Source organism: Baudoinia panamericana, assembly GCF_000338955.1.
Source record: "Baudoinia panamericana UAMH 10762 unplaced genomic scaffold BAUCOscaffold_9, whole genome shotgun sequence".
Lineage (NCBI taxonomy): Eukaryota > Fungi > Ascomycota > Dothideomycetes > Mycosphaerellales > Teratosphaeriaceae > Baudoinia > Baudoinia panamericana.
Window position 1 is genome coordinate 1,170,215 of NW_006911265.1, and position 23,677 is coordinate 1,193,891.

A 23,677-nucleotide genomic window follows, 5' to 3' on the forward strand; every position below is an offset into this window, starting at 1 on the left:
TGCTGTATGAGAGTGTAGAGTCACAAGCAACACGGCACATATGATCCATGATAATCTCCGTTCCCTACCGAATCACATCACTGTTTCCTAACGATCTCAACCACCCCCCTCCCACCTTCCTCCATGACGTAAAAGTCTTCAATTTCTAGCCCGTCCACTTTACCGATCAACTCCTGCCACTCCGCTTTCGTGCGCTCCTTGCCCGACAACACCGTCAGCATGGCCATATCTGAAGCCGCTGAAACTACCGAGCAATTACGGTCGAGTAGAACGTTGTCGTTGATCAAGATGCGAGAGTAGCCGGGTTTCATGGCATCGCGGAGGTGGGAGAGGATCTGGATGCAGCTGCTGTCGGGCCAGTCGTGCATGATCATCTTCAAGAACTGGTATAGTTTTGTCAGCAAGCAGGTAGCGATCGGGGAGATCGTAGTGTAGGGATGAAACATACGTAAGCTTTCGCACCAACACACTCCTCAGGCTGCGGCTGGAAGAAATCATGCTCCCGCACACCAAAGTCCTCCCGCCACTCCGCCGACGAATTGACAACGACATCTGGCCGATCCTCCAGTACCAACTTCCCTTCCAACCCCAAACTTTTCCGCTTCTCAGCAAAAGCGTGAAGATCGTGCCCCCGTCCTCCCCCAACATCAATCAATAGCACGTCATCCGATGACTCGACCTTCAGTTTCTCAAGCGGATACACATCCAACCACGTCGGTCCCAGCGACGTACGCGCAACGACCATGAACGAGTCGAAAGCATCGAGGTCTTTCGGCCGTTCGGAAACGTGGGTGAAGAAGGGGGCGCCGTTCGCATAGGTGAACAGATCGTGCGGCGCGCCGGGCGGGTCTTGGTACTTGAGGTTGGCGAGATATTGCGGCATTTTCGCCGTGGCGCCCGGGTAAGCGGAGGAGAAGTGGCGGACACCCGCGCTCCAGCCGGGGATGAGGAGGAAGTGGGTTAGTGGGTTCGGGGCGTAGGTGTTTGTTCCTACTTCCTCGACGACGGCTGTGGCGGCTAGGAAACGCATGAGGCGGATGACGAGGGCGGGACTGGATTTGCTGCGGGAGGCGAGCTCCGCGGCGGTTATGCCGGTTTGGGGGTCGGCTTGGGTGATTGCTTCGAGCCAGCCGGCGTCGAGGGCGGTGCGGACGGCGGGGAGGCGGAAGGTGGAGAAGAGGATGTCGAAGGCGCGGAAGGGGGCGGGTTGGACGGCTCGTTTGATGGATTCGGCGGCTGCGGCGGCTTGGAGGGATTGAGGGATGTTGGAGGCCAGTTCGGATTGGAGCTCCGAGGCGAGCTGTTGGGCGGTGGAGAGGGAGGCGAGGAGTTGATCTAGCTTAGATGACATCTTGAGACCGCGTGAGGTGTTTAGGCTCCGTGGTTAGTTGTAGGCAGGCCTAAAACGGTGATGGAATCTGAGCTACAGTCCTGTCACTGATACTGTTAGCTTCAGCTCACCGTCTCCCTCTACCGGAGGTTTACGAAAGCACAGGTTGTGGGAAGAGGGAAACATATATTTCTCAAGGCAGGAGTTGAGACCGTCTACGCCTACACGGTTGCATCGAGGGATGAAGTGGATCAGCCGTAGGATTCGAATGCCGGTACCGAGCTGATCTCACGGAATGAGCTGATGAGAGAGCTAGCTACCCTTGACTCGTATGCATGGCATGGCTAGCTGCATAGTACGGTCGCAACAGCCAGGGCGTCAACATTGCAGTGGCCAGAGACATTGCCAGTATGAGTAGCAGAGGCTGTTCGCTGTTCCAGACTAATATTGCTTGGCCAATGACTACATGTATATAACTGCGTTCGAGACTGGCGAGAAGGGATACATGTGAAGTGGAGAATGAAGTAGTAGCATCCAAGCTTTCGTCCCTGTCCCGCTGATGCCGGGCGCTTTCAGCCGCGTAAAGTGTGGCTGTAAAGCTCCGATCACCGCGGCTGACGCAGCGTGGCTGTGGCCGTAGACTCTCTTCCGACGCCAATTGAATGGTCTCGCCGTCGATTCTTATGGTTACAAGGAGCAGGACATATACATATATCGACAAAGGATGATACGATTGCACGTGCTCGGTCCCGGCTTTGGCCTTCCTTCAGTAGATGCAGAATGCATAGCCGCCATTGCTCTGCTGAAGCTGCAACTCCCACCAGAACTCTGGACGCTCATCCCAACCCACGACGACAGCTATGGTCTACCATTACTAGACGACGGTTCAGACCAAGTCTTCGGCTTCCACAATATCGTCCGATACTTCGACCAACACCAAGACAAGCATGACTCGAGTAGTGCCTATCCCGCCGACTCCACAGCCCTCACCTCCTTCCTCTCAACCCACGCCCAGCACCTCCTCGACATCTCCCTCTACGTCTCCTTCGACAACTACACCCTCACCCGCTCCGCCTTCACCAAGATCCTACCATGGCACACGAACTACATCCTGCCGCCTAAGCGAAGAGCGGCAGCCAGACGACGAACAGAACACTTGGGCATCTCCAGTATAGACGTGGATAACGTGCACGATGACCTTAGTGGACGACCGTCGGGCTTTGATGGAGTGGGGAAGGAACAAGGGCAGGGGTTTGAGGTGGAGGCGCAGAAGAGGGCTAGTCTGCTATTACCGCGGAGAGAGACGGTGCAGAGTATGTTGCGCCGGCCGGAGCATTCCGCCGCGTTTAAGCTGCATGCGTTGGCGGACAACTTCTTTGGGCCATTGCAGAGCATGTTGGGTAATCGAGATTTCTTACTTGGCGATGAGATGACGAGCGTGGATTGTTTGGCCTACGGCTACCTGAGTCTGATGCTCTACCCGCAACTCCCGCAGGACTGGCTCGCGCAGACAATGAGGAGGAAGTACGGCAAGCTCGTGCGGTATGTGGCGCGTATGCATGAGAAGCTCGGGTTACAGACGAAGGTGGAAGACGTCATGGCTCTGGCGGAATGCACGTCAGGCGCAGACGTGGAGTTGTTGAGAAGAGAGCGCAAGATCACCCTCCCCTGGCAGCCACCCGTACGCTCAAGCATCACCGATATCCTTCTCATGACTGCCCGCGAGCTCCTCGCCACCATCCCAGTCATCCAGCCTTCCGCGCTCATCATCGCTTCCAAGTCACACAAACAATCAGTCTGGCAGCGCTTCCTCCCCGCCATCCTATCCCTAACCGCCTCAACCCTCGGCCTGAGCTTCTACCTCGCCCTGAGGCACGGCGTAGCTATTTGGCCGCACGGCGAGGAAGTCCACATCTTCGGCAAACGCCGGTTCGCCGATTACGGTCACCTGGGTGCTGCGTTGACGGGACTCGGGACGCTCGGGTACCAGGCGAGTCGGGATACTGCTTACCACCAGCAGGGGGAGGAGGCGGCAGAGAGACCTTTGCACGTTGATGTGACGGTGGAGACCGACGGTGCTGTTTGAACGTAGGCGGTATCATTTCGTCAGTGTTATACCCATGTCGAGATTTTGGCCAGATGCTAGGTCTGCTATAGCCTACATGTTCGCGAAATGGAACGTACAGGCAGAGGGATCGATTTTCCATCGGCCCTCCTGCCATGCTGCCGAACAAAGGCGTGCATACTCTCTACTAACTACTAGCTGCTTCTGTATCATTACCTACGCTAGAGCTGAGTACGATATGATGGCGGGGAGAGCGGCGTCCTGAGGACCAACCCTAACAAGCGTAAGAGCCAGATTATCCTAATAAGCGAGTATAGTATAAAAATTTCTCGACAACATCCGTACCCATACCGACGCCTCAATTGCACCTCCTGTAATTTACGTGGATAGCTTGCATAAACGCGGTCGTACGGCCAATGCCAAGTATCAGGAATTACCTCTCAATCAACGGCAAAAGATACGACATGCTATATCAGTCTCACATCTGTGCCTCGCCGAACGCAGAACCGCGCAAAATACAGGGTATCATCCAATATCAACCAAGCCTTTCAAAACCACAAAAGCCACTTCACCACCCTCAGCAAAGCTATAAACGCCCTCTGAAACGTCTTGAAGATCATCACGACAAACCATACCCACCACATGATCCCCAACACCAACCACTCGAGCAATTTGAAACCCGTCCGCCGCAGCAACCTCCACTGCCGGCGGCGCTCGCGTAGAATGTCGTCAATCGCATCATCCACCCGCTTGACGTCCTGCGGAGCCTTGGTGGTGAGCTCAACGTTGAAGGCGTCCGCTTCGTCGGATGTGTTCTGCACCGTCGACGTGAGGTCGTCCATCGCCCTCCTCTGCAGCGCACTCAGCCGGTCATCGATTTCCTTCGCCGGGCCGTGCTCAAAGGAACGAATACTGCTGTCGAAGGCGGAGAGGGATGACGAGAGATAGTCGGCGAGCTTGCGGGAGGCGATAACGTGCTCTTCCCGGAGCGGCACGTCTGTCATGGGGATCTCTAAGAACGCGGCGACATTGTGGTACAGCGGCAAAGGCTTGGCACGAGGGCTGTCAGCCTGTCGCAATAATTCTCTCGCCTTGACGCCCGAGGACAACAGCAGAGCCTTCACCCGAGCGACGTCACGCATGGTCATGCGATGGTTGACCTCCTCCGGCTGTGGCATGCGGTCAGAGATGCTCCAGTGTCGGTGTCGACTGTCGCTTTGCAATTTGGTGAGTCCGGTCGTGGGAGCCAGGTGGTTGTTCGGGTGCATTTCTCCAGGGGTACCGAGGGAGGTATGTGAGCCGTCTCGAGAGCGAGCTCCTAGGAAGCCATAGCTTTTGCGGCGGTCATAGTCTCCAAAAACGCCGGACCTTGTTGTGGACAGCGGCGACTCTTCGTCTGCAGGTAGATTGATGCGAGGAGGTGCCAGCCGGTCGAAGCGAGGCGAGCGTCCGGCCTCGCGCTGAGCCCGTTGCTGTCGAGTGATCGGGTCGCCGTCTCGCGTCGGCGGCGCCAAATTAGCGCTGTTGCGGCCAAGCGGGTGCTTGAAACTGGGCAGATGCTGCAAGTTATACCTCGGTCTGCTGCGCCGTTGATCGATCGAAGTCCGCGGACTGGGATCAACATCCACAGCTTCGCCGGCTGCCGTCTCGTCGTCAGAGCCATGCGACAAGGCGGACTCTTCGGAGACGGGCAGGACATCATCCATCCGGTCCTTGTTCCGGAAGCGGTCGCTAAACCGCGCCCCTTCACTTCTCACCATCTCCCCGATCCTGCCGCCTTTGAAGAAACGACCCACTGCTGACCCAGGCTCTCGACTAGATCCAGACGCTGTAGTAGACGTACCCTGTCGTCGCAGGCTATGCGTGCTGTCTGCGGTAACATGCCGCTGCACGCCCAACGGCCGTGTAGACTCTTGACTTGAGCGTGGCTCGGGCTGCGGAATGTCGCGATGCAGATGGTCGGCGCCGTTGGCGAAGTCCATACGCTCTGTCTGATCGCTGGGTCGGTCCCGGCTATCTGCGCGGAACAGCGGTAGACGGTGCAATCGCTTGGAATGTTCGTTACGCTTCGTCGTAAAAGAGAGGCCGGCTTCTCGTGGCGAAGCTGAGCCTGGAGCAACAGGTGAGAGGGAGTCAGCGTGCGATAGCTCAAGTATCTCGGTCGAGACTCTGCCGTCCATCCTCCCGTCTGCCGACTTCGCCCTGCGGTGATGGCTGGGTACCGGGCCGACTGATAACCTGCCATTGGCGCGAGCGACCGACTCCCTCCGTGGGCGCCCAGCTTCGCTATGTAGTATTGGAAATACAGTGTGCTTGGAGTCCCAGTGATCAGGTGAGACCAGCTCAGGCGACGTCAGCTCGCCGCGTTCATCCCTAGCGATCATCTGCCGCATGTGCTTCTCCAACGGTCCAATATTGAGGATGCCGGTACTGTCGTCTTCTGGTCGCAGAGGCATCGGTGTTGGACGGCCATCCGAAGAGACGCTTGAGTTGCTCCCAGAGCGAGCCAGGCGACTTGGTCGTGTGCGTCTCGGTAACAGGTGTGTTGCACGATGGGCACGCTTGTGGAATGGCACATGGTCGGCATCGTCCCGGTTTCCTTGTGGGGTCGCGGGAGACTCTCCGTGCCCATCTTGCGACACCCGAACTTTCTCAACACTATGGCGAGCGTGCCTGGGAAATACAGGCGAGCCACGAGAAGACTCCAACAGGTACCTATTGCTGCCTTTCTCCGTCCAGTAGGTGTCAGCAAGCAACTCGCAAGGCTCGATGCTCCATCCGTTCTCGGGTCTTGTTAGGACGGAGCTGGCGGTATCTGTCCGGCGGTGGCCTTTGATAGCGTCCTGATTGGTGTCAGAGCCTCGGATGTCGCCGTGAAAGCGTGGTAAGGTGATGGTGTCTCGAGTCTCGCGGAACAATGGGTGGCGAGTTGCCTTCTCCACCTCATCGATCCATCTGCCAATTGCATCCACATCTTGCCACGCCTCTGGTGGAGCCGGTAACACTTGTCGCTCTCGGTTCCGTAATCTACGGTTTCGAAGAGCTTGGAGCGGATTGTAGGGTCGTCCGAGGTCATGCGTGGCGCCCGCATGCGTAGGTGTCCTAGTGATCTCCGGATACGTACTTCCAGGGCTGTTCGCTGTAGAGATGCTGTGGTTTCCTTTCGCAGTGGAGTCAGGCTTAAGTGGTGGCAGGTGATGCAGAAGGCGTCGATGCTCGCTAGCTAGCTCGAAGTATTTGCGCGCTTTCTCAGCTCGCGAAAGCGTCGCCGGAGATGGTTTGAGTTGCGTCTCGGTGGCCATCCGTATCCCGTCGTCCGCGACCGAAAGTGGCTCATGCAACTGTCCAGAAGGTACGCGAGACGAGTCGTTGGCCATGTAGCTGATACGTTGTCTTGCAGAGCTGCGCCGACTGTCCTTGGGAGACAGTGGCACCCGCAATGGCCCACTCACGTGCCTCCTGCGACTCTCGCTCAGATCTAGCGCCATCTGCACCAGCTGCGCCGGGTCCAGCCCTGGCGCACTCTGCGGTCTATCCTCATTCATTGCACCATCCATAGACACCTCGCGTGAAAGCGGCGAGCTGCCTAGCGATGACTCGGCAGACATCCGCGCACCAGCGTGCCTCCTTCTCTTGTCGACGTACAATGGGCCATTGGGCGCGCTCCTTCGCTTATCGCCAACGCCTGACGATGTTCCGTGCGGAGCACCATTCGGCAGACTCGTTTCGAGCAGAAAGCCACCAGACGTCCTATCTCTGGCTGGTCGCTCCTTGCGGATGGTAGGGCCGTCATAACTGCCCCTTTCTTCCCTCTCCTTACCCTTCGAGCCAGAGGAGTGAGACCGCGCTTGCGAGCTGGCCTCCCCATTGTGATCTCCGACCCGGTGGAAGCTCACATCTGTTGCTCGTGGGGAGTCCACAGGTGCTTGTTCGCCATACGGGCCCGACATGGCCGCCGACGCACACGTTCCGCTGCAACACAGCTGTATGTCATCTTAGCATCTCCATCAATTCCATGTGAACAATACGCTATATCTGCCCGCCTCCTCGTGCAATTCCCGAAGGCCAAGCGGTAATCTCATCTTGAAGGAGAGAGAGATGTGGTGATGCTCGGAGTTCACATGCTCGCCAAGCCACCCGCCGCCAAAGGGACGGGACGGCCATGAAGTGCGGACCTCTGCTGCACCGCAACGTCACCGACCAAACATACAACATCTACCTACAGATGGACAATCTCCCATGCTCTTTTGGTGCCATGGAATATGGTCCGAGTGTCCGTGTATATAACCGCTTCTGTTCATCGAGACCGGCTTTCCTGTGGGCTTGGAGCCATGACTTGACGAATTAAGGCTTGGTGGCAGCCCTCCAGTTATCACTGCAGCCTTACCTGTCTAGGTATACACTTAAGGCAGAGCTTGCGGTAAGATATGTCATGAACATGTATACCTGTTCCTACCCTGTGTGCAACACCACCATATCGATCTTTCCCCGTCCTAGCAATTCTCTTGTCTTACGTTGCACGGGGTAGGCTGTATAACATTCTCTTGACGTGCCCATTCCTCATATTCCCGGGTCAGACATAGTGATCAATGGCGTCGAACCGCCCAGAGATACCGCCGTGAAGCACGCAAAGACGGAGTACGCCCTTCCTCATGACGCCACCGAACATGAATGTCTGGAGGCCTAATCCCACGCCATAAACGCCTGATGAACCACAAACCCTTCTACGCTCCCCTTATCAAACTGGACAAGATAATCGACGTAGGCTGCGGTACGGGCGCCATGACCGTCCTTCTCGCCCAAAACTACCCTGCAGCTCACGTCTACGGCAACGACCTCGCGCTGTGCCCCCCAGCCACGCGAAATTTTCAATGAAAATTTCGCGTACATCGAAGGCAATGCCTTTGAGCTCGCAGGCGCGGACTCACGATTCCGATTAGGGTTAATTGAAAACGTGTACCATCGTTCACTTGCACGTGGCATTACCGACTGGCCCAGCTACATCGACACTATCGCATCGCTGCTGAAACCGGGCGGTTGGCTCGAGGTGCACGATTACGCTTTGCGCTCGAACCTCTCTTCCTACGACGAAATATAGAGAGATTGGAGCTGGCTCAGCGCGCTCAAAGCTGCTGCGAGCACGTAGGGATAGGGTCTACACTCTACTCACCGCTTCTCGAACTCCATGGCTGATACCGGGTTACTGGACGTGCAGGTACGGGAGTATCACTGGCTGTGCAGCGACCAGTTTAGCAGGGATGAGGACCCGGAGACTATGGCGCTCTAGAAAGTATAGTGCGACCGGGTTGCGGATCATGGCTACGGATTTGATGAGGCGGGTGTCGACGGCTGTCGGTCACAGCCATGACGAAGTAGGACGCTACTGCGATGGGACTATGCTGACAATGAAGATGAGTCGAGGTGGGCATGGGAGGTCTGTGGTTGCATGGGGCAGAAAGCCATAATTGGGGTAGCAACCCGTGCTCGTAACTCCTTTTCAAGTTGTGATACACACGCGTGTGTAACCTGTAATACACCCAAACGCCACGCTAACCCTATGCAAAGTCCGCCGGACAAACAGGCATATGAGTCCCCACATACTATCGAGTGAAGTATCAAGCCCACGGCGAAGACTGCTGCGGTTGCGGCTGTCCCTGCCCTGGCCGGGGAAACACCGGGATGGTCTCCAAATGCTCTAACCCACCCATGGTAGCCTGGGGAGCACTCTGCCAACCTTGTCCCGTCTGCTGATTCACAAAGGCGCTTTGGCGGAAAGGGTTCGTACTACCTGTTGCTTGCATCTGCAGCGGCTGCAGTTGTGGTCCTTGTGGCTGCTGTGGGGGCGAGGTGTTACGAGCGAAGGGGTTCGTGCCAGTAGCTTGAGGCTGGATAGGTTGGAACGACGCTTGCTGGTGTTGTGTCTGCTGATGAGGAGGAGGGTAGGTCGTCGCGTGTTCGGGTATTTGACTGAGACCAGTCATGCTGTGACCCGTTGTGGCTGGCGACGGCGACGATCTCGCGAACGGGTTCGTAGATGAGCGCTGGAGTGGCTGTTGTCCGAACGTCATTGCCGAAGTTGTGCCGGTCGGCATAGCTGAATGTCGGAAAGGGTTCGTGGTGCCTGTCATCTGCGGTTGCATGGGTTGAGGAGGAGGTTGCGCTTGTACGGGTGACTGCGTCTGGACGGGACTGAAAGCGTTTCCAGTCATGAAACTTTGCTGCTGCTGCTGTGGTTGTGGTCCGTAACCGCCGAAACCTGCACCGGTGAACTGGGTCTGCAATCCCTGCGGTTGCTGTTGCTGTTGCTGTGGTGGTTGCTGCTGTGGCTGCCCGAAAGGATTCGTCGATGCACCCTGGCTTACGAAGCCATTCATGCCAGTGGAATGGGGCTGCTGCTGGAAGGCATAGGGTTGTTGAGGCTGAGGCTGAGGCTGCTGTTGCGGCACAAAGCCCGTCTGCTGGGCTTGCATAGGAAAACCGGCCGCTTGGTTCTGCATCGGAAAGCCGGTCGGTTGTTGCTGAAATTGCGGTACGCTTTGCGCCATAGGCTGCTGGTTTTGCTCAATGGATGCGAAGAAATCTATCAAGTCTGGCGCGGGGCCTCTTGTCTGTGTTGGTGGAGCTGCCGCAGCTGCTGGCGCTGTTGCGGAGGCTGACGGCTTCTTTGCTGCCGCCGTGCCATTAGATTGGCTCCCTGCTGGCGTAGGTTTCGGTATCGGCTTTCCAGTCCGCTTCGCCTCCTGCTCTGCCATGTACTGCCGTCGGTTCGTTTCGAAATTGGGATCGTTCAGGTAATCTTGCAGCGAGTTGGCCAGACTCGTCGGCGCATGCTTGATCTTCGGTATCTCCAATCGCGTGGCATGCTCGTACTGTCGAGCGACACTAAGGTATTGCACCACCGCATCCGTCTGCTTGCAGAATGCCTTATAGATCTCGATCGCCCGTTCGGCATCTGGGCGGGACATCTCGAAATAACGGCCTAGCACGTTCATCACCGCCTCATTCTCCACGTTGTACAAGTCGAGTAAGTCACGAGTCAGGAGGCGGAAGGCTGTGAGTGAGATCTCATTCTCGGTCTCGTTGGTCAAGAAGTCACACCTGACCAACGCGCGTATCTGACGCTGCACAATCTCCGTCTCCCTCAACAGGCCCTTGTCCACTGTGAGCTTCTTCATCCTTCCGTCTCCCACGCTCACAAAGTCGCACTTGGCCGCCGCATATGCCTCCGCCCGCGCGAGCAGATAGTCGGAGTAGTGCCGGATGTTCTGCCCCTGCGTCTGCACATCCGTGAATGTGTTGACCGCCAGTCTGTTCTCCGGCGCCACGGCCAGATATCGCAGCGTGACATCCGGCGCGCCTTCCTTGATCATCAAGTGCACGATGATGAGCGACTTGAAGGCTACCGTCCACGTGGAGTCGCGCAGGCGGTGGATGAGGGTGCGGAACACCTCAGCCACACCCGCTTCGCCGGACTGAGTGGCGAGGAGAATGTGTTCGACATACTTGGACTTGGGAGGGGCGAGTTTGACTTTAGTGCCGCCCTTGACGGACTTTTCGAAGCCGGACGACATGCTTGCTGCGGGTGAGGGAGTCGTCGGCGCAAGCGTGGTATTACCGGTCATGCGGCATCGCCATTACGTATGGTGAGGTAGCCGGCACCGAGCACGAGCTTGACCGTATGACGGACTTCAGGCGACCTCCCTGTGCTTTGACGTGAACGGACAACTGTGATGTTCGGCGGCTGGAGTAAACTGGGAAGCTCGCGATGCCGAGATGACGCTATTGGCTGGGCGCGAACATATACGTAAGGTACTGCATGTATCGAGGAGACACGGTAGGTTTGGCATGTGGCAACATTGTTACAGTCACGACTGCATCAGGACGGCAGACTCGACTCGTTGAATGCTGCTAGCAGTTCATCTTCCGCAATAACGTGAAGCAGCTGGGACGGCCAAACCCAGCGTCTCCATAGTGTTTCGAACATGCGGACATCAAGTAATGGATGTAGAGAGCAAGACTCGGAGCGGTCAACAGCTAGATGTTACTCATTCGATGGCGCTATATGAGTGAGCGTGCACGCTTCGAAGCGTAACAGCACAGTCGCCATATCGAGACACAGCAAGCCCCAGGCCAGCCACCCATCGAGCGTGAACGTACGAGCGAACCCTCCCAGGTCGCAAAACGTAAGTCAGAGATGCCGTCTTCGCGTCCGTTTAAGTAACAAGGTAGAATGTGCCGAACGCAGATTTCATGCTGTCCAACCAGCCAGCAATCCTCGCCCTTGAGCCTCCGAAAAGGAGAGCAAGAATGCCGGACCGGCGGCCAGCTCATCTGGTACACGCTAGGCTTTCATCATCTGGAGGCCAATCAGTATGGTGGTCAAGTAGTTGGAAAGGGAGTAATGTACTTGTTTTTGACATGGAGGGTCATTGCAGAGCTCGAAGAAAGGCTGGATGCGCGATTGAAGATGTGCGTTTGTGCCGCTTAGTCACGGGACGCTAACCTCGATGGAGAAGACGCGACTGCTTGTCTACTCGCCGCCGTCTCCTGTGCTTCCATCCGTGCATGCAATCATTCAAAAGCGCTTGATGCTGTTGAGACGCTGCCTGTATGCCGCGAAATCAGTTGGTCCACAGCCATGGTGCACCGAAAGTGCGGCGCAGGTCGGGCCTCGAGCTATAGAACGCTGCAAGTTTCACTCTCCGGGGACTAGAAGACCATTAAGCGCATGCCAGCGGTACTACCAAGCGACCGTCGAACATAGGAAGCATGGATCTGGTCGTGATGCGACGCTTGACTCATACAAGCGATCCTTGAGCTTTCCCTCTCCGGACTGCTCCCTCGTGCTGCTCGCGGGGAAGGGGACCCAATGGATTGACCGGCAGGTTACGCTCCATGGCTACCTGGGCACGAAACGAGTTGCAAACAAGGGTCTGATATTCGCTGAGATGCATGACTTGAACCTGAACTCTACCATTCAAATTGTGTCAAGCGTCACTAAGGATGCGGATAGCATCAGCTTGCCGCACAATGTGCTAGAGACGCTCAAGGAGCACACGCCAGTCATTGTCCAGGGCACTGTAAAGGGTCGCCAGGCTTTGGTTGGCAAAGAGTCGACCAGTGCTGCAACCGGGGGTAAATCTAGCAGGATCACAGCAGTTGAAATTAAGCTTGAAGACATTCAGCCACTCAATACGCTCCCGTCCGATTTGATCGTGGCCTCTGGTACAGTCTTTCCGCCCGAACAGCGACATCTCCAGATACGACACGATAGCAGCCTCCGCGAAGCATTGAAATTTCGAAGCAAAGCAGCCCGCTTTATTCGTGACTACCTCGTTGACAAGCACGACTTCGTCGAAATTGAAACGCCACTACTCTTCAAGTCGACACCGGAGGGTGCGCGGGAGTTTCTTGTGCCAACTCGAAATACCGGCATGGCATACGCTTTACCACAGAGCCCACAGCAATATAAGCAGATCCTAATGGCTAGCGGCATGCCTCGCTACATGCAGATCGCTCGATGCTTTCGAGACGAGGATCTACGTGCTGATAGGCAGCCCGAGTTCACTCAGGTGGACTTAGAGATGGCCTTCGCAAATGGCGAAGATGTCATGCGCACCGTCGAAGATATGGTTAGAGCGCTCTGGTCGCAGCTGCTGGAAATCAAGCAGTCAGACGAGGCCTTTTCACGATTGACATACGATGAAGCGATGTCGAGATACGGCTCCGACAAGCCAGACTTGCGGTTCGGCACGGATATTCGTCGAATAGAGTATATGCTCCCGGTCGACCTAGTCAGCAAGATTGGACCGCTCACAGATCCCATCGTCGAAGTCGTGAAGTTTTCGCTCTCCGATGACATTGCTGCGATGAGACAGTTCGTCAACGCTTTCATGGACTCTCCCGAAGCACAGCCCTTCATCACCAACCCTGACGGCCAACCCGGCATCTTCATCATAGACTCACGAAGACCGCTCCAAGGCCTGCAATCATTTGGCTTCGAAGCGGCGGAGCAATTAGAAGAGATTCTACAGCTGCAAGACGGCGATCTGGTAGTCCTGCAAGCCCGCAAAAACGCACCATTTAGCGGAGGATCAACGCCGCTTGGCAATCTCCGCTTGGCCTTGCACAAAGCAGCAGTCAAGCAAGGCTTACTTCCCACACCACAAGGCTTTGCATTCACGTGGATCACGGACTTCCCGCTGTTCTCGCCCAACAATGACAGCGACCCCGGACAAGGCGGCTCGGCTGGCATATCCTCGACTCACCACCCATTCACCGCGCCCAAGACAGCCGCTGACGTGGACCTCCTTCTGACGAACCCATTGCAAGTCAAAGCGGACCATTATGACCTTGTTGTCAACGGCGTTGAATTGGGCGGTGGAAGCCGTCGGATCCACAACGCTGCCATGCAGGAGTTCATAATGCGAGATGTGCTCAAGATGACTGAAGAGCGCATCAAGGACTTCGCGCATTTACTTGCAGTGTTGAGTGCTGGATGTCCGCCTCATGCTGGGATGGCATTGGGCTTCGACCGACTGATCGCGGTCATGCTTGGCAAGGAGAGTGTGAGAGATGTCATTGCATTTCCGAAAAGTGGGAAGGGAGAAGACATGCTGGTCAAGAGTCCTACGAGAATGACGGAGGAACAACTGAAGACGTATCATCTACGGCTACGTGATGGATGAAATGGGTGGATGCAACATCTACAAGCGTCGCGTACACCTTCCCCTTTCCGCTGCTAAATCCGAAGCTTTCAATTTGACCCCGCCATTTGCTTGCTCGGCGTCTCACGTTGCTCTTATCGTGCCTTCGACGTACTCTATCGCAAAGGAATGACCACATACAATACCAGACCAGCTAACGGCAGCTTGCAAGCCGATCTAGGCATGAGGTAGGTGAGACTGTCAATGTTCCCCCGTCTTCGCACCTCTTTTACTATCCTCCGCCTCACTTCGTCGCAATTACATCTGAGTGCAAGCTTCAAACGCACAATGTCGTCCCTCACCGTCGAGCTCACAGCACCCAACGGCAAGAAGTACACCCAGCCTACCGGCCTCTTCATCAACAACGAGTGGGTGCCCGGCAGTAAAGGCAACAAGATTACCTCCATCAACCCCACCGACGAGTCCGAAATCACTGAAGTCCACGCCGCCGAGCCCGAAGATGTCGACAAAGCTGTCGAAGCCGCTCGCGCCGCATTCAAAGGCCCATGGCGAGAGATGCCTCCCACCGAACGGGGAGACCTGATGTACAAGCTCTCCCAGCTTGTGGAAGCGAACAAAGAGCTACTGGCTACGATCGAAACGTGGGATAACGGCAAACCGTACAGTGTCGCGTTAAACGAGGACCTTGCCGAGGTTTCAGGGTGTTTGAAGTACTATGCAGGCTACGCGGACAAGATACATGGACAGGTGATCGACACGTCGACGGCGAAGCTGGCGTATACGATCCGTGAGCCGGTAGGAGTGTGCGGGCAGATCATCCCATGGAATTATCCGCTTGGGATGGCGGCGTGGAAGTTAGGACCTGCACTCGCTTGTGGAAATACGGTTGTGATCAAGGCGGCGGAGCAGACGCCGCTCTCTATATTAGTGCTTGCGAACTTGATCAAGGACGCCGGGTTCCCACCTGGCGTAGTCAACGTGCTCAATGGCTACGGCCGGGTAGCAGGCGCGGCGATTGCATCGCACTTGGGGATCGACAAGGTGGCTTTCACTGGCTCAACAGCAACAGGTCGCGAAATCATGAAGATGGCTAGTGTCAACATGAAGAATATCACTTTAGAAACAGGAGGCAAGTCACCATTGATCGTGTTTGAGGATGCGGATATGGAGCAGGCGGTCAAGTGGAGCCATATAGGCATCATGAGCAATATGGGCCAAATCTGCACTGCCACTTCCCGCATCCTTGTCCAAGACTCAATCTACGACCAGTTCGTTGAAGCATTCAAGAAGCAAGTCGAGAGCACCAGCAAAATCGGCGACCCATTCAGCGACGAGACGTTTCAGGGTCCGCAGGTTACGAAAGCGCAGTACGAGCGTGTGCTCGGCTACATCGAGGCTGGCAAGTCCGAGGGCGCCACACTGGCGCTAGGCGGCGAAGCCTACAAGAATGTTGGGCACGGTAAAGGCTTCTTCGTCACTCCCACCGTCTTCACGAACGTCAAAGCCTCCATGCGAGTGTTCCGGGAAGAAGTCTTCGGGCCGTTTGTAGTGATCGTGAGTTTCAAGACGGAAGAGGAGGCCTTGGAGAAGGCGAACGATACCACGTACGGTCTCGGCTCCGCAATCTTCACCAAGGACATTGTAAAGGCGCATCGCATGGCGAGGAAGATCGAGGCGGGAATGGTATGGATCAACAGTTCGCAAGATAGTGACTTCCGTATCCCATTTGGAGGCGTCAAGCAGTCGGGGATTGGGCGTGAGTTGGGAGAGGCTGGATTGGAGGCGTATACGAACAAGAAGGCGGTGCATGTTAATCTTGGTACATGGTTGTGATGGCGATGCGGCGGTTGTGCCTCAAAGGTCTTGCAAGTACGAAGGCGGTGCGTCCCACAATAATGAGACAGCGAACGATTGATCCGAGAATGCCCTACGCCTCCCATCACAGCACCGCGGTGTCAGGCAGGGAAGAGGTGAAATATAGCTAACATAGCGCCAATGACTACATTCTCGCTTTCGCCGGCCCAAGAGACGCCAGAAATGCGAGGACTGCGTCGTTAAATAGCTTCGGCTGGTCGATGTTGGCAGCGTGTCCAGCATCTGGGATCACAACCTTCTTGGCGCCTGGAATCTTCTTTGTCATGTACTCGGAGGCTGCGAGGAAGAGTTTGTCATTGCCACCCACCACAATTAGCGCCGGAACCTGGACGTTGGGCAACGACTCAATGACAGCCGCATTCTGCTGCGCAAGCATGCCGCGTGCGGCAAGTGCCAGTCCTGTAGCGTCACGATGTGTAACTTGTCGTCGCTCCGGGCTCATGCTTGAGGACTGTAGGTGGGCCAGTCCGTCATTCTCGAAGCGAGCCCCGGTCTCCTGAGCGGTCTTGTTCCAGCCATCTCGAGCTGCATCGCTCTTGAAGCCTGGACCGGTGTCGATGATGAGGAGTGCCTTGACACGCTCAGGATGCATGCGGTAGTAGGCCAGGCTCATGTACCCGCCCAAACTCAGACCGCCAACAATGACGCTCGTCTTTGGGCCACAGACAATGTTGAGAATGGCTTCAATGTCGGCTACGGTGTGAGCTTCACTGTAAAGAAATTGTTGCGGAGGGTATGAGCTCTGACCGTGGCCGCGCATGTCCCAGGTGATGAGCTTGTAGCCTGCTTTCGTGAAAGACTCGATCTGACCTTGCCACATTTCGGAGGTGGAAGAATAGCCATGGGAGAGTATAAGTGGCATGCCCTTGCCATGGACTTCGTAGTAAATCTGCACGCCACTATCGCGAGCGAGAAACGGCATTGCGATGTCCAATTGCTGTTTCTGACACCTAATGATACTTCAATCTATCGAGGTTTAGCATTCATATGAAGCCAAGCTGGTTCAGGTGCTCCTCTTGCCATCTTGGAAACAGACAATCCGGTGCCTCGGTTGCTCCTTCGTTGTTGTGGGGTCGCACTGCTGCAGACTCTTGATCAAGCACCCGGTTGCTCATACCGGACCCGAGTGCTGCGAAATGTTCATCACCGCTACTGACTTATATCAGGCTGACTCCAGGTGTTGGGCAGCATGGCTTGTTAGGCTTGGTCCAGGCCGAACGACCTCTCGAGCATGACAACACACCCGTCTACTTTCTCGCCTGTACGCCAACAACCCGGAACCTGACGTCTCGCGGCGATTGCAAGTCAAAGTCTTTGCAAGTCGATGTGAGCAGAATGGCGAGCGCAGTAGCAAACATCCGCGCTACATCTGGCGGAAACGCCCGTTTCAATAAGGAAGCCTTATCATGGGACGCTAGGCCCTTCGTATATGAAGCGAGTCAAGCAGCTGCAGAAGCTGTATTGTCAAAGCTGAAGTCTCTCGACAGGCAGCCAAAACAAGTCCTCGAGATTGGCTGCGGCACTGGCACTCTCTCCTTCCTTATCGCTCCGCATGTGGATCGAGTTGTGGCGGTAGATGCCGCAGACGGTATGATTGAAGTCCTCAAAATCAAGCTCGCGAAGTCTGGTGCTCCAACGAACATTCTTCCGGTTGCAGTATTGCTCGAGGATCCTGAAGATGGCTCGCTTCCAGGCGCAGACTCTGGGAAACCGGAAAGTCAAAGGCAGAAATTTGATCTGATCATCAGTCACCTTGTCCTGCATCACATACCCGACTTGGGCTCTGTATTGAGGACGATGCTAGGCTGTCTGAAGCCTGGCGGCTGTGTTATGTTAACCGACTTCGAAGACTTCGGGCCGGAAGCGAAGCGTTTCCACCCAGCATCCAAGATGGCGGGTGTCGAGCGACATGGGATCGATGCGGCCGCAATGTCGAAGCTTATGCACGATATTGGCTTCAAGCATGTTAGCGTTCAGGCTGAATGGACGATGCGGAAAAGGGTGGAGAGCTTCGATGGCGAGTTTGGCGGTGACGACGGGCTGGGCATGGCCAAGCAGGAGACGGGAGAGTCGATGAGCTTTCCATTCCTGCTGTGTTACGGGGAAAGGGCGGATTGATCGGGAATATTGGGTCGGGCACTCAAGATGACATACAGAATGTACATGCTTGCAACAGATATAGTCGAACCGTTAAGCGTCAAGATTCACAAGACAACCGACATCGTCGCACATGACAACCCTGCAAATGCTCAGACCGTCTTTGGCTCCTGGCTATAAGTGGTGACCGTTCGCGCACGTTTCTCGATCCGCACCATCTGGGCCTCGGTCAGTTCGATTCTCCACTCGTTCAGCTCCTTTGGCTCGACAACGCGAATGGAGCCATCGGGCTCCATGTGGCTTTCGGCAACGGCTTGAGACATCCAGGACCACAGGTCGATCGGAGCGTGTTCTGCCTTTTTACGACGTTCTCCAAAGCTGCGAACGCGGACCCACAACCAGATCAGCAGGACGGTCATGGAGAAGCAGAGGAGGAATGTGAGGCCAGCGAGCAAGGCGATAGGGGGTGGTATGTTGACAACCTGGGTTGTACATCCTTCGACTCCGAACCAGTCTGGAGCCGGTCTCGTCAAGTTATCTTGTGACTGAGTTAGCGGACTTTCTACTTCGCAGACCTTCGCCGTAATCGGCCAGCTTACCGTTGCTGCCTGATATCATTATCATGTTGTTGAGATACCACGCAAGCCAAAACTCGGGCGAGTAGTCTCCGGGGTTGGTGCCGACAATATTGGTATCCTTGCCGGTATACATGTACGCCTGCAGCATAGGCGCCCATTGCTGGAATGCAACCGTGGTATTAATAGCCTAGCGCTGCGAATCAGTGACGCGATATCAAGGTATCTTCGCACAAAAGCTTACCCCGGCAATACTCAATAGCGTCTGTTGTGGGTCGGGCCAGTCACTGGGTAGATCCAGCCCGGTGTAGCTGCTTGCCTGTAGATAGCAATACATGTTGTGCATGACCTTGCTACTAGCATCGCCACCAAGAGTATCCACAGATGCCTTCACCGTGAAGTTCTTGCCGGAGACGGATGATGCACTCCAAGCAACAAGTTCATCAAAGTCATAGACCGAGCCAGTGGTGGAGTAGTCGAGATTGGGGTATGCAGTGCTGTACAGTAGACCCTTTTTCTGCAGATCGCTGATGATTGCAGATGGACTGCCGGTGCCATAACTGTATGTAAGATCCGATCCATTCTGCACGCAGTGCCAACTTCCCATGATATCGATCTTGCTGATACAGAATGAAGGATTCGAGTCAGCTTTCCAGAAGACTAAGCCAGTAGTGTCGTGTCAGTCAACACCGCAGAGTACAAGGACGTGTGGACAACTGACCGCCGGCTTCACAGGTGTTCTGGATGCTATTTAGTTGGGCATTGCCCGCCAACAGGAATGTTCGAGTGTTGACCTTGGGATAGTGGTCCGGCGTCGGATTCTTCTCAATCACCATGCCCAGGCCGCCACTAGACTCGCCGAAAGTGCAGTGCGCGTTGGTCAGCTTTGGGTTGATGATGACCGTGGCTAAATCACAGGCCTTCGCGAGCCTTTATGCGTCATCAGCACTGTAGTGCTGTGTCTTTGCAAGTCGATTCACCTACAGCGCGGAAAAGACCATAAGTAGCCACCACTTCCAGTCAGGAATCTTGCGCATGCGGTAGAGTGGCGCCCAGATCTGCGTGCCTTGCAACCAGCCGGCTGCGTGGGACACGGTGATCTTACCATCTCGCAGAAGTGTCAACTTCGTCGAGAGCTTCTTGGCTTGAGTGCCAACAAAGCCGAGATACATAAACCTGGTTCATGGAGTCAGTCAGCCAGGCTAGAGAATTCCTGGGTGAGAAACCCTTCTACGGACATGATAATGAAAGCGAAGCGAAACACTACACGGACACTCGCCGCTAGTTCGCCAGGAAGGTTGGTGAGCATGTTGGCGGTGCGAGCTGCTCAGTGCAGCAGACGGCGGAGGCAACAAAGAGTGAAGACGAGAAGGGTTACGCCCTGGCGCACGAGGACCACGGCACCCTCTATAATACAATCCTGCCCCCAGTGCGGGCCTCAATCAGACTCATCAGTGGTGTGACAAGAAGCTTTGAGACCGCCCTGGCAAGGCGCGGCCTCACAGGTGGAAATGCATGTTCCATGCTTTACACGGTATAGCGTAGCCTGCTTTCAAAGTGAAAGTCAGGCAGTAAGGCTCAAGGCTCAAACTTCCGTATGATAATGCAGTCGCTAAGCCATAGGAAGCATTGAAGCGAAGCGAGGCTTGCAGATTGCGAAGCTTTGGGCCAGTCGCGACTCGCGACCAGGTGCGCCGGGCGGACGTGCATCCTTCGTCGAGACAGGGTGCTTGGCAAGGCTTCGAGCTCTGACCCAGCAGGGGAGGATGTCGGTTTCCTAATTTCAGCCTTGCGGGACAGAAGGGCGGCATCGTTTAGGAGCGGCTCGAACATGATATTCTGTTCGTGCTTGTCTATGCTGTTCCGGTGTTTGTGCATTTCACGAGCGAGAGAGCCATCAGTCATCAATCCTGGCGGATCGGAAAGGCCGGATGTTTGTTGAATCAAGGTAGCAGACGAACACGCGAGCTGAGCTTTACACCGGTCGGACGCCAAGAGCGCCACCAAGCCACGTGCAGGCGCCTAAAGGTCGAGACTTTGCGGAGACAGACGCTCAAAGATCAGGCTTTGTTCCTCAGTCCTGCCCTGCACTGCAGCACAGAGCTCTGTCCATTTTAAGCAACACAAGCTTCATGCTTTTTCCTGACGAGGAAATAGTGCACGGCGTCTGGTCCGATGCCGACGAGTGTACAGATAATATGCGACACGACAGCCGTGGAGACAGCCGTAGCACTGCTCTCGGCAGTGCATTCGCGCAGTGCAATGTGGTGCTCAGCGAGCGAGCAAACGTGTAGACTCTCCCGATTCTTTCGCCGGCAGCCGACTGGACAGTGATTCTCCATAAGGCCATCGTACGTTTTTCACGTAGCTTCTCGAAGGAAGTGGGAGTTGTAGAGAAGGGCATTGAGACGTGGAATCGCACGCCACGCACACCCATGTTACGACTTTGCTCGTCGTCGCAGTCATTGGAGCTGTATCAGCTCGGTTTTATGCAAGGCAAAAACAAGGCTTCCATTCCCGGCAAAGATGCTCGCTTCGTGACGAACAGAGCTTGGAGCATTGACGATCAGATCGGTGCCGCCAGCTTCTGTGCAATACTATGTAGATTGGTCTCTGCTTGTCGTGGTTTGGTATCGCAGAATGTCAAGTAGTGGTGTTAGCGACGGTAGCCTGCGACGCGGCTTTGGCGAATGTTTCGGACCAACATCTACCATCATCAGCCACAACTGCCTTGCTTATGGCAGCAGTAACTCCTTAACCGGACTCCACGCCCAAGCGACAAGCTGTAGATGCTCCGGTGTAGGGCGACCGTCCTCACGCCACAGCTGGCTTGCGTGTCAGCTACCTTCCCTTTCCTACCCTGCCGGAACTAGACCATCGAGGATGTCATAGCGTAGCCTCTCCCAGTCAGGCTCCGTAGGCTTCCTGTTGTCGACGAGAATGTTATCAAGTCGCCTCCCTTTCGGTAATGCCCCGTACGCCTTTGTGAAAGCCTTCGCTTCAGCACTAATATCCTCACTTTCATAGATGTTTGGCAAGTAGCGTTCCATCCATTTTTTGCTGGGCAGGGGCTTGAATCCGTTCGCTCTCAACGCTTCTCGCTCTGCAGGGTACGTAACGTGGAGCCAGTAGCGAAAGACATCCGTCGCGGCTCGCATACCAGCCGTACTCGCCGCTCCCTCTGCAGCCTGCTTCATTGACGGATGATGTCTCGCTCGGTGGTACATCATATTGACGGCCTGAAATTAGTAGAGCAGAGAGCGCTGCTTGATGAGCTCGGGGGTGCGGAGAGCGGCAGCTTTGTTTTCGAATTCACTGCCATGGATGGCCGATGCAGGATTATCGTCGGTGTATAGATGGGAGGCCTTAGGGTCCTTCGCTCTAGCCTTGCTTATAGGCGTGCTTCACACTGTCTTCGCAGCTCGTGAAGTAGCTACCTTTGGCATATTGTACGCTGCTATGTGCGCAGCTGATGGCATTGTCGTTGTACGAAGGCTGTATCATCAATGGAAATGTACCACGGCAAGGGGAGAAAGATTGTCGAGATGTCCTTGCGGAAGAAAGTTCGTGCTACAATCCCTACCTTTGATCGTAACGTTGCTGTATAAGCGTGAGAGACCTCGAACGCTTAGGGAATTCAGCACAAGCCGTCAAGACATCGTTAATATCGAGACTGTGTTTGTATTATTACGCACTCATCGGCCTGAAGCCCCAGACTGCTAAGAGTGCATGCCCAGGTGTATGCGAATAGCCAACGTGGAGCTCGCTTGGAGGAGCGCTTTGGCCAAGCCGGGCATTTAAAAGTAGACGGAAGCTCACCGGAAGCGGACAAGCTTGAACACACTCCGTTCGTCCGACTTCACCTCTTTGCCGTGCTGGTTGTTTGCTGGAATATACACCACATGTGCGGCGGCTGTCGCTCTTGGAGACCACCAAGAACAGTTCACTTTGTCGGTGATGTGCTGTCAACTGGAGTGGTCGATGCAAACCACAGTGTTTGTGCACTGGATTGGTCCTGCTCCGTGCAAACGCAACCAAAAGACAGGCATCAGCCCCTCATCTGCTTGGTCTCATGTCCGCCGCATTGGGAGCTTGCTGTAGCGTTTGGCAGTAAATATCGGGATAAAGTGCGAAGAACGCTCGTCATGCGCTTACGTAGTCCTTCTTCGATGTCATGACGCACTGTTTGCGATCTGCAGCACAGCGGACCTCGATGCTGATACGCCAGGTTTCCATTAGACGCGCTAGCAATTTGGTGCAATGAATTATACGATTGAATATACTAGCACAGCACGGACACGTCCTGCGAAGCTGAAGCGCTCGCTCAACGCTCCCTGACCAGTTTTTCAGCATACCATATTTGATTCCCTACAGCGTGCGGCACAGTAGAACTGGGGGACGTCCAGTCTCTGTGTGCCCACTTCACGGTTGAAGACCGGTGTCTTAACCCAGTAATCTAGTAAGTCGGCTAGGTAAGGCACGAGTGCTCGGCGACGCACGGTATAACCCGGGCAGTGTGTACTGAAGGTTTGACATTCAGAGAAGTCAAGCCACAGACGTCTCCAGGAACCTTCAATTTTGTACAGATTCTCTCTTCCACAGTGAACGGCTGGAGCGGAACAGCGGATGGAGAGGCGGCTTGCACTGAGCTGGCGCCCTAAGAGACATCAATCAATCTTACCTAGCCGCTGTTATGGCTATTCGACCTGTGGGATGTATATTGCTAAGCCTAGAGTTGCGTCTTCGGACGTATCCGTGGGAGCCGGCTTTTCTTGTCATTTCCACGTTTCCTATCATTCCGTCTCATGCGCAACACAGACGACGTGGCTACCATTCCGGAAAAGGTGGGTCGTGGAGCTGCTTGATTGAGTCATATCTACATGTGATGCTTGTGAATGTGTGGAAACTCGCTGCTGGAGGGCCGGTGCGCTTAAACAAGCGCACTTACAAAGTGAGCCGCACTTTGAAAGCATAACGTTCTGCGCAAATCACTTGTGCACATACGACAACACAACTATTGCACGCTATCAACCACTCAGTAGCACCATAGTGCCGAGCAAAAAGGAGA

At 55.2% G+C, this 23,677-nt stretch overlaps 12 protein-coding genes across 12 annotated transcripts; 7 read left to right on the forward strand and 5 right to left on the reverse strand.

The window, feature by feature from the left end:
• Positions 1 to 21: 21 nt before the first annotated feature.
• Positions 22 to 1,543, reverse strand: BAUCODRAFT_565242 (uncharacterized protein). Its single transcript, XM_007680340.1, has 3 exons — positions 1,462 to 1,543; positions 449 to 1,400; positions 22 to 383 (listed from the first exon to the last, which is right to left on the reverse strand). Exons 2-3 carry the CDS (start codon positions 1,349 to 1,351, stop codon positions 78 to 80), a joined length of 1,209 nt encoding a protein of 402 aa, XP_007678530.1. The 5' UTR covers positions 1,352 to 1,400; positions 1,462 to 1,543; the 3' UTR covers positions 22 to 77.
• Positions 1,544 to 2,054: 511 nt separating this feature from the next.
• BAUCODRAFT_43812 (uncharacterized protein) lies at positions 2,055 to 2,891 on the forward strand (the record flags this gene model as incomplete). The annotated part of the gene is made up of 1 exon (XM_007679927.1): positions 2,055 to 2,891. A coding segment is annotated over one exon (837 nt), but the record flags the coding sequence as incomplete, so codon positions are not given.
• A 788-nt stretch (positions 2,892 to 3,679) lies between these two features.
• BAUCODRAFT_565358 (uncharacterized protein) lies at positions 3,680 to 7,554 on the reverse strand. Its single transcript, XM_007680341.1, has one exon. The coding sequence runs from the start codon at positions 7,343 to 7,345 to the stop codon at positions 3,944 to 3,946; it is 3,402 nt and encodes a 1,133-aa protein (XP_007678531.1). The 5' UTR covers positions 7,346 to 7,554; the 3' UTR covers positions 3,680 to 3,943.
• Positions 7,555 to 7,617: 63 nt separating this feature from the next.
• On the forward strand, positions 7,618 to 8,335 carry BAUCODRAFT_141127 (uncharacterized protein; the record flags this gene model as incomplete). The annotated part of the gene is made up of 2 exons (XM_007680342.1): positions 7,618 to 8,239; positions 8,305 to 8,335. Exons 1-2 carry the CDS (start codon positions 8,067 to 8,069, stop codon positions 8,333 to 8,335), a joined length of 204 nt encoding a protein of 67 aa, XP_007678532.1. The 5' UTR covers positions 7,618 to 8,066.
• Positions 8,336 to 9,043: 708 nt separating this feature from the next.
• Positions 9,044 to 10,966, reverse strand: BAUCODRAFT_51502 (uncharacterized protein; the record flags this gene model as incomplete). Its single annotated transcript, XM_007679944.1, has 1 exon — positions 9,044 to 10,966. A coding segment is annotated over one exon (1,923 nt), but the record flags the coding sequence as incomplete, so codon positions are not given.
• A 1,377-nt stretch (positions 10,967 to 12,343) lies between these two features.
• On the forward strand, positions 12,344 to 14,083 carry BAUCODRAFT_149957 (uncharacterized protein; the record flags this gene model as incomplete). The annotated part of the gene is made up of 1 exon (XM_007680343.1): positions 12,344 to 14,083. The coding sequence occupies one exon, from the start codon at positions 12,344 to 12,346 to the stop codon at positions 14,081 to 14,083; it is 1,740 nt and encodes a 579-aa protein (XP_007678533.1).
• A 306-nt stretch (positions 14,084 to 14,389) lies between these two features.
• On the forward strand, positions 14,390 to 15,895 carry BAUCODRAFT_74129 (uncharacterized protein; the record flags this gene model as incomplete). Its single annotated transcript, XM_007680039.1, has 1 exon — positions 14,390 to 15,895. The coding sequence occupies one exon, from the start codon at positions 14,390 to 14,392 to the stop codon at positions 15,893 to 15,895; it is 1,506 nt and encodes a 501-aa protein (XP_007678229.1).
• An 83-nt stretch (positions 15,896 to 15,978) lies between these two features.
• On the reverse strand, positions 15,979 to 17,092 carry BAUCODRAFT_565436 (uncharacterized protein). Its single transcript, XM_007680344.1, has 2 exons — positions 16,958 to 17,092; positions 15,979 to 16,903 (listed from the first exon to the last, which is right to left on the reverse strand). Exon 2 carries the CDS (start codon positions 16,857 to 16,859, stop codon positions 16,062 to 16,064), a length of 798 nt encoding a protein of 265 aa, XP_007678534.1. The 5' UTR covers positions 16,860 to 16,903; positions 16,958 to 17,092; the 3' UTR covers positions 15,979 to 16,061.
• Positions 17,067 to 18,367, forward strand: BAUCODRAFT_565422 (uncharacterized protein). The gene is made up of 2 exons (XM_007680345.1): positions 17,067 to 18,088; positions 18,317 to 18,367. The coding sequence occupies exon 1, from the start codon at positions 17,273 to 17,275 to the stop codon at positions 18,053 to 18,055; it is 783 nt and encodes a 260-aa protein (XP_007678535.1). The 5' UTR covers positions 17,067 to 17,272; the 3' UTR covers positions 18,056 to 18,088; positions 18,317 to 18,367.
• A 1,203-nt stretch (positions 18,368 to 19,570) lies between these two features.
• BAUCODRAFT_36153 (uncharacterized protein) lies at positions 19,571 to 19,952 on the reverse strand. Its single transcript, XM_007679916.1, has 2 exons — positions 19,848 to 19,952; positions 19,571 to 19,785 (listed from the first exon to the last, which is right to left on the reverse strand). The coding sequence occupies exons 1-2, from the start codon at positions 19,916 to 19,918 to the stop codon at positions 19,590 to 19,592; spliced, it is 267 nt and encodes an 88-aa protein (XP_007678106.1). The 5' UTR covers positions 19,919 to 19,952; the 3' UTR covers positions 19,571 to 19,589.
• Positions 19,953 to 21,462: 1,510 nt separating this feature from the next.
• Positions 21,463 to 22,366, forward strand: BAUCODRAFT_565346 (uncharacterized protein). The gene has a single exon (XM_007680346.1). It carries the CDS (start codon positions 21,880 to 21,882, stop codon positions 22,330 to 22,332), a length of 453 nt encoding a protein of 150 aa, XP_007678536.1. The 5' UTR covers positions 21,463 to 21,879; the 3' UTR covers positions 22,333 to 22,366.
• Positions 22,367 to 22,462: 96 nt separating this feature from the next.
• BAUCODRAFT_36154 (uncharacterized protein) lies at positions 22,463 to 22,883 on the forward strand. The gene has a single exon (XM_007679917.1). It carries the CDS (start codon positions 22,512 to 22,514, stop codon positions 22,785 to 22,787), a length of 276 nt encoding a protein of 91 aa, XP_007678107.1. The 5' UTR covers positions 22,463 to 22,511; the 3' UTR covers positions 22,788 to 22,883.
• The last annotated feature ends 794 nt before the right edge of the window (positions 22,884 to 23,677 follow it).

Bases quoted from the DNA above. Each gene is read 5' to 3' on its own strand.
- BAUCODRAFT_565242 (XM_007680340.1), bottom strand. From the start codon at position 1,351: ATGTCATCTAAGCTAGATCAACTCCTCGCCTCCCTCTCCACCGCCCAA. The intron at 384-448 runs GTATGTTTCATC...AAACTATACCAG, and splicing joins GTGTTGGTGCGAAAGCTTAC to TTCTTGAAGATGATCATGCA.
- BAUCODRAFT_565358 (XM_007680341.1), bottom strand. From the start codon at position 7,345: ATGTCGGGCCCGTATGGCGAACAAGCACCTGTGGACTCCCCACGAGCA.
- BAUCODRAFT_565436 (XM_007680344.1), bottom strand. From the start codon at position 16,859: ATGCCGTTTCTCGCTCGCGATAGTGGCGTGCAGATTTACTACGAAGTC.
- BAUCODRAFT_565422 (XM_007680345.1), top strand. From the start codon at position 17,273: ATGGCGAGCGCAGTAGCAAACATCCGCGCTACATCTGGCGGAAACGCC.
- BAUCODRAFT_36153 (XM_007679916.1), bottom strand. From the start codon at position 19,918: ATGCTCACCAACCTTCCTGGCGAACTAGCGGCGAGTGTCCGTGTAGTG. The intron at 19,786-19,847 runs GTCCGTAGAAGG...TCCATGAACCAG, and splicing joins CGCTTCGCTTTCATTATCAT to GTTTATGTATCTCGGCTTTG.
- BAUCODRAFT_565346 (XM_007680346.1), top strand. From the start codon at position 21,880: ATGAGCTCGGGGGTGCGGAGAGCGGCAGCTTTGTTTTCGAATTCACTG.
- BAUCODRAFT_36154 (XM_007679917.1), top strand. From the start codon at position 22,512: ATGTGCGGCGGCTGTCGCTCTTGGAGACCACCAAGAACAGTTCACTTT.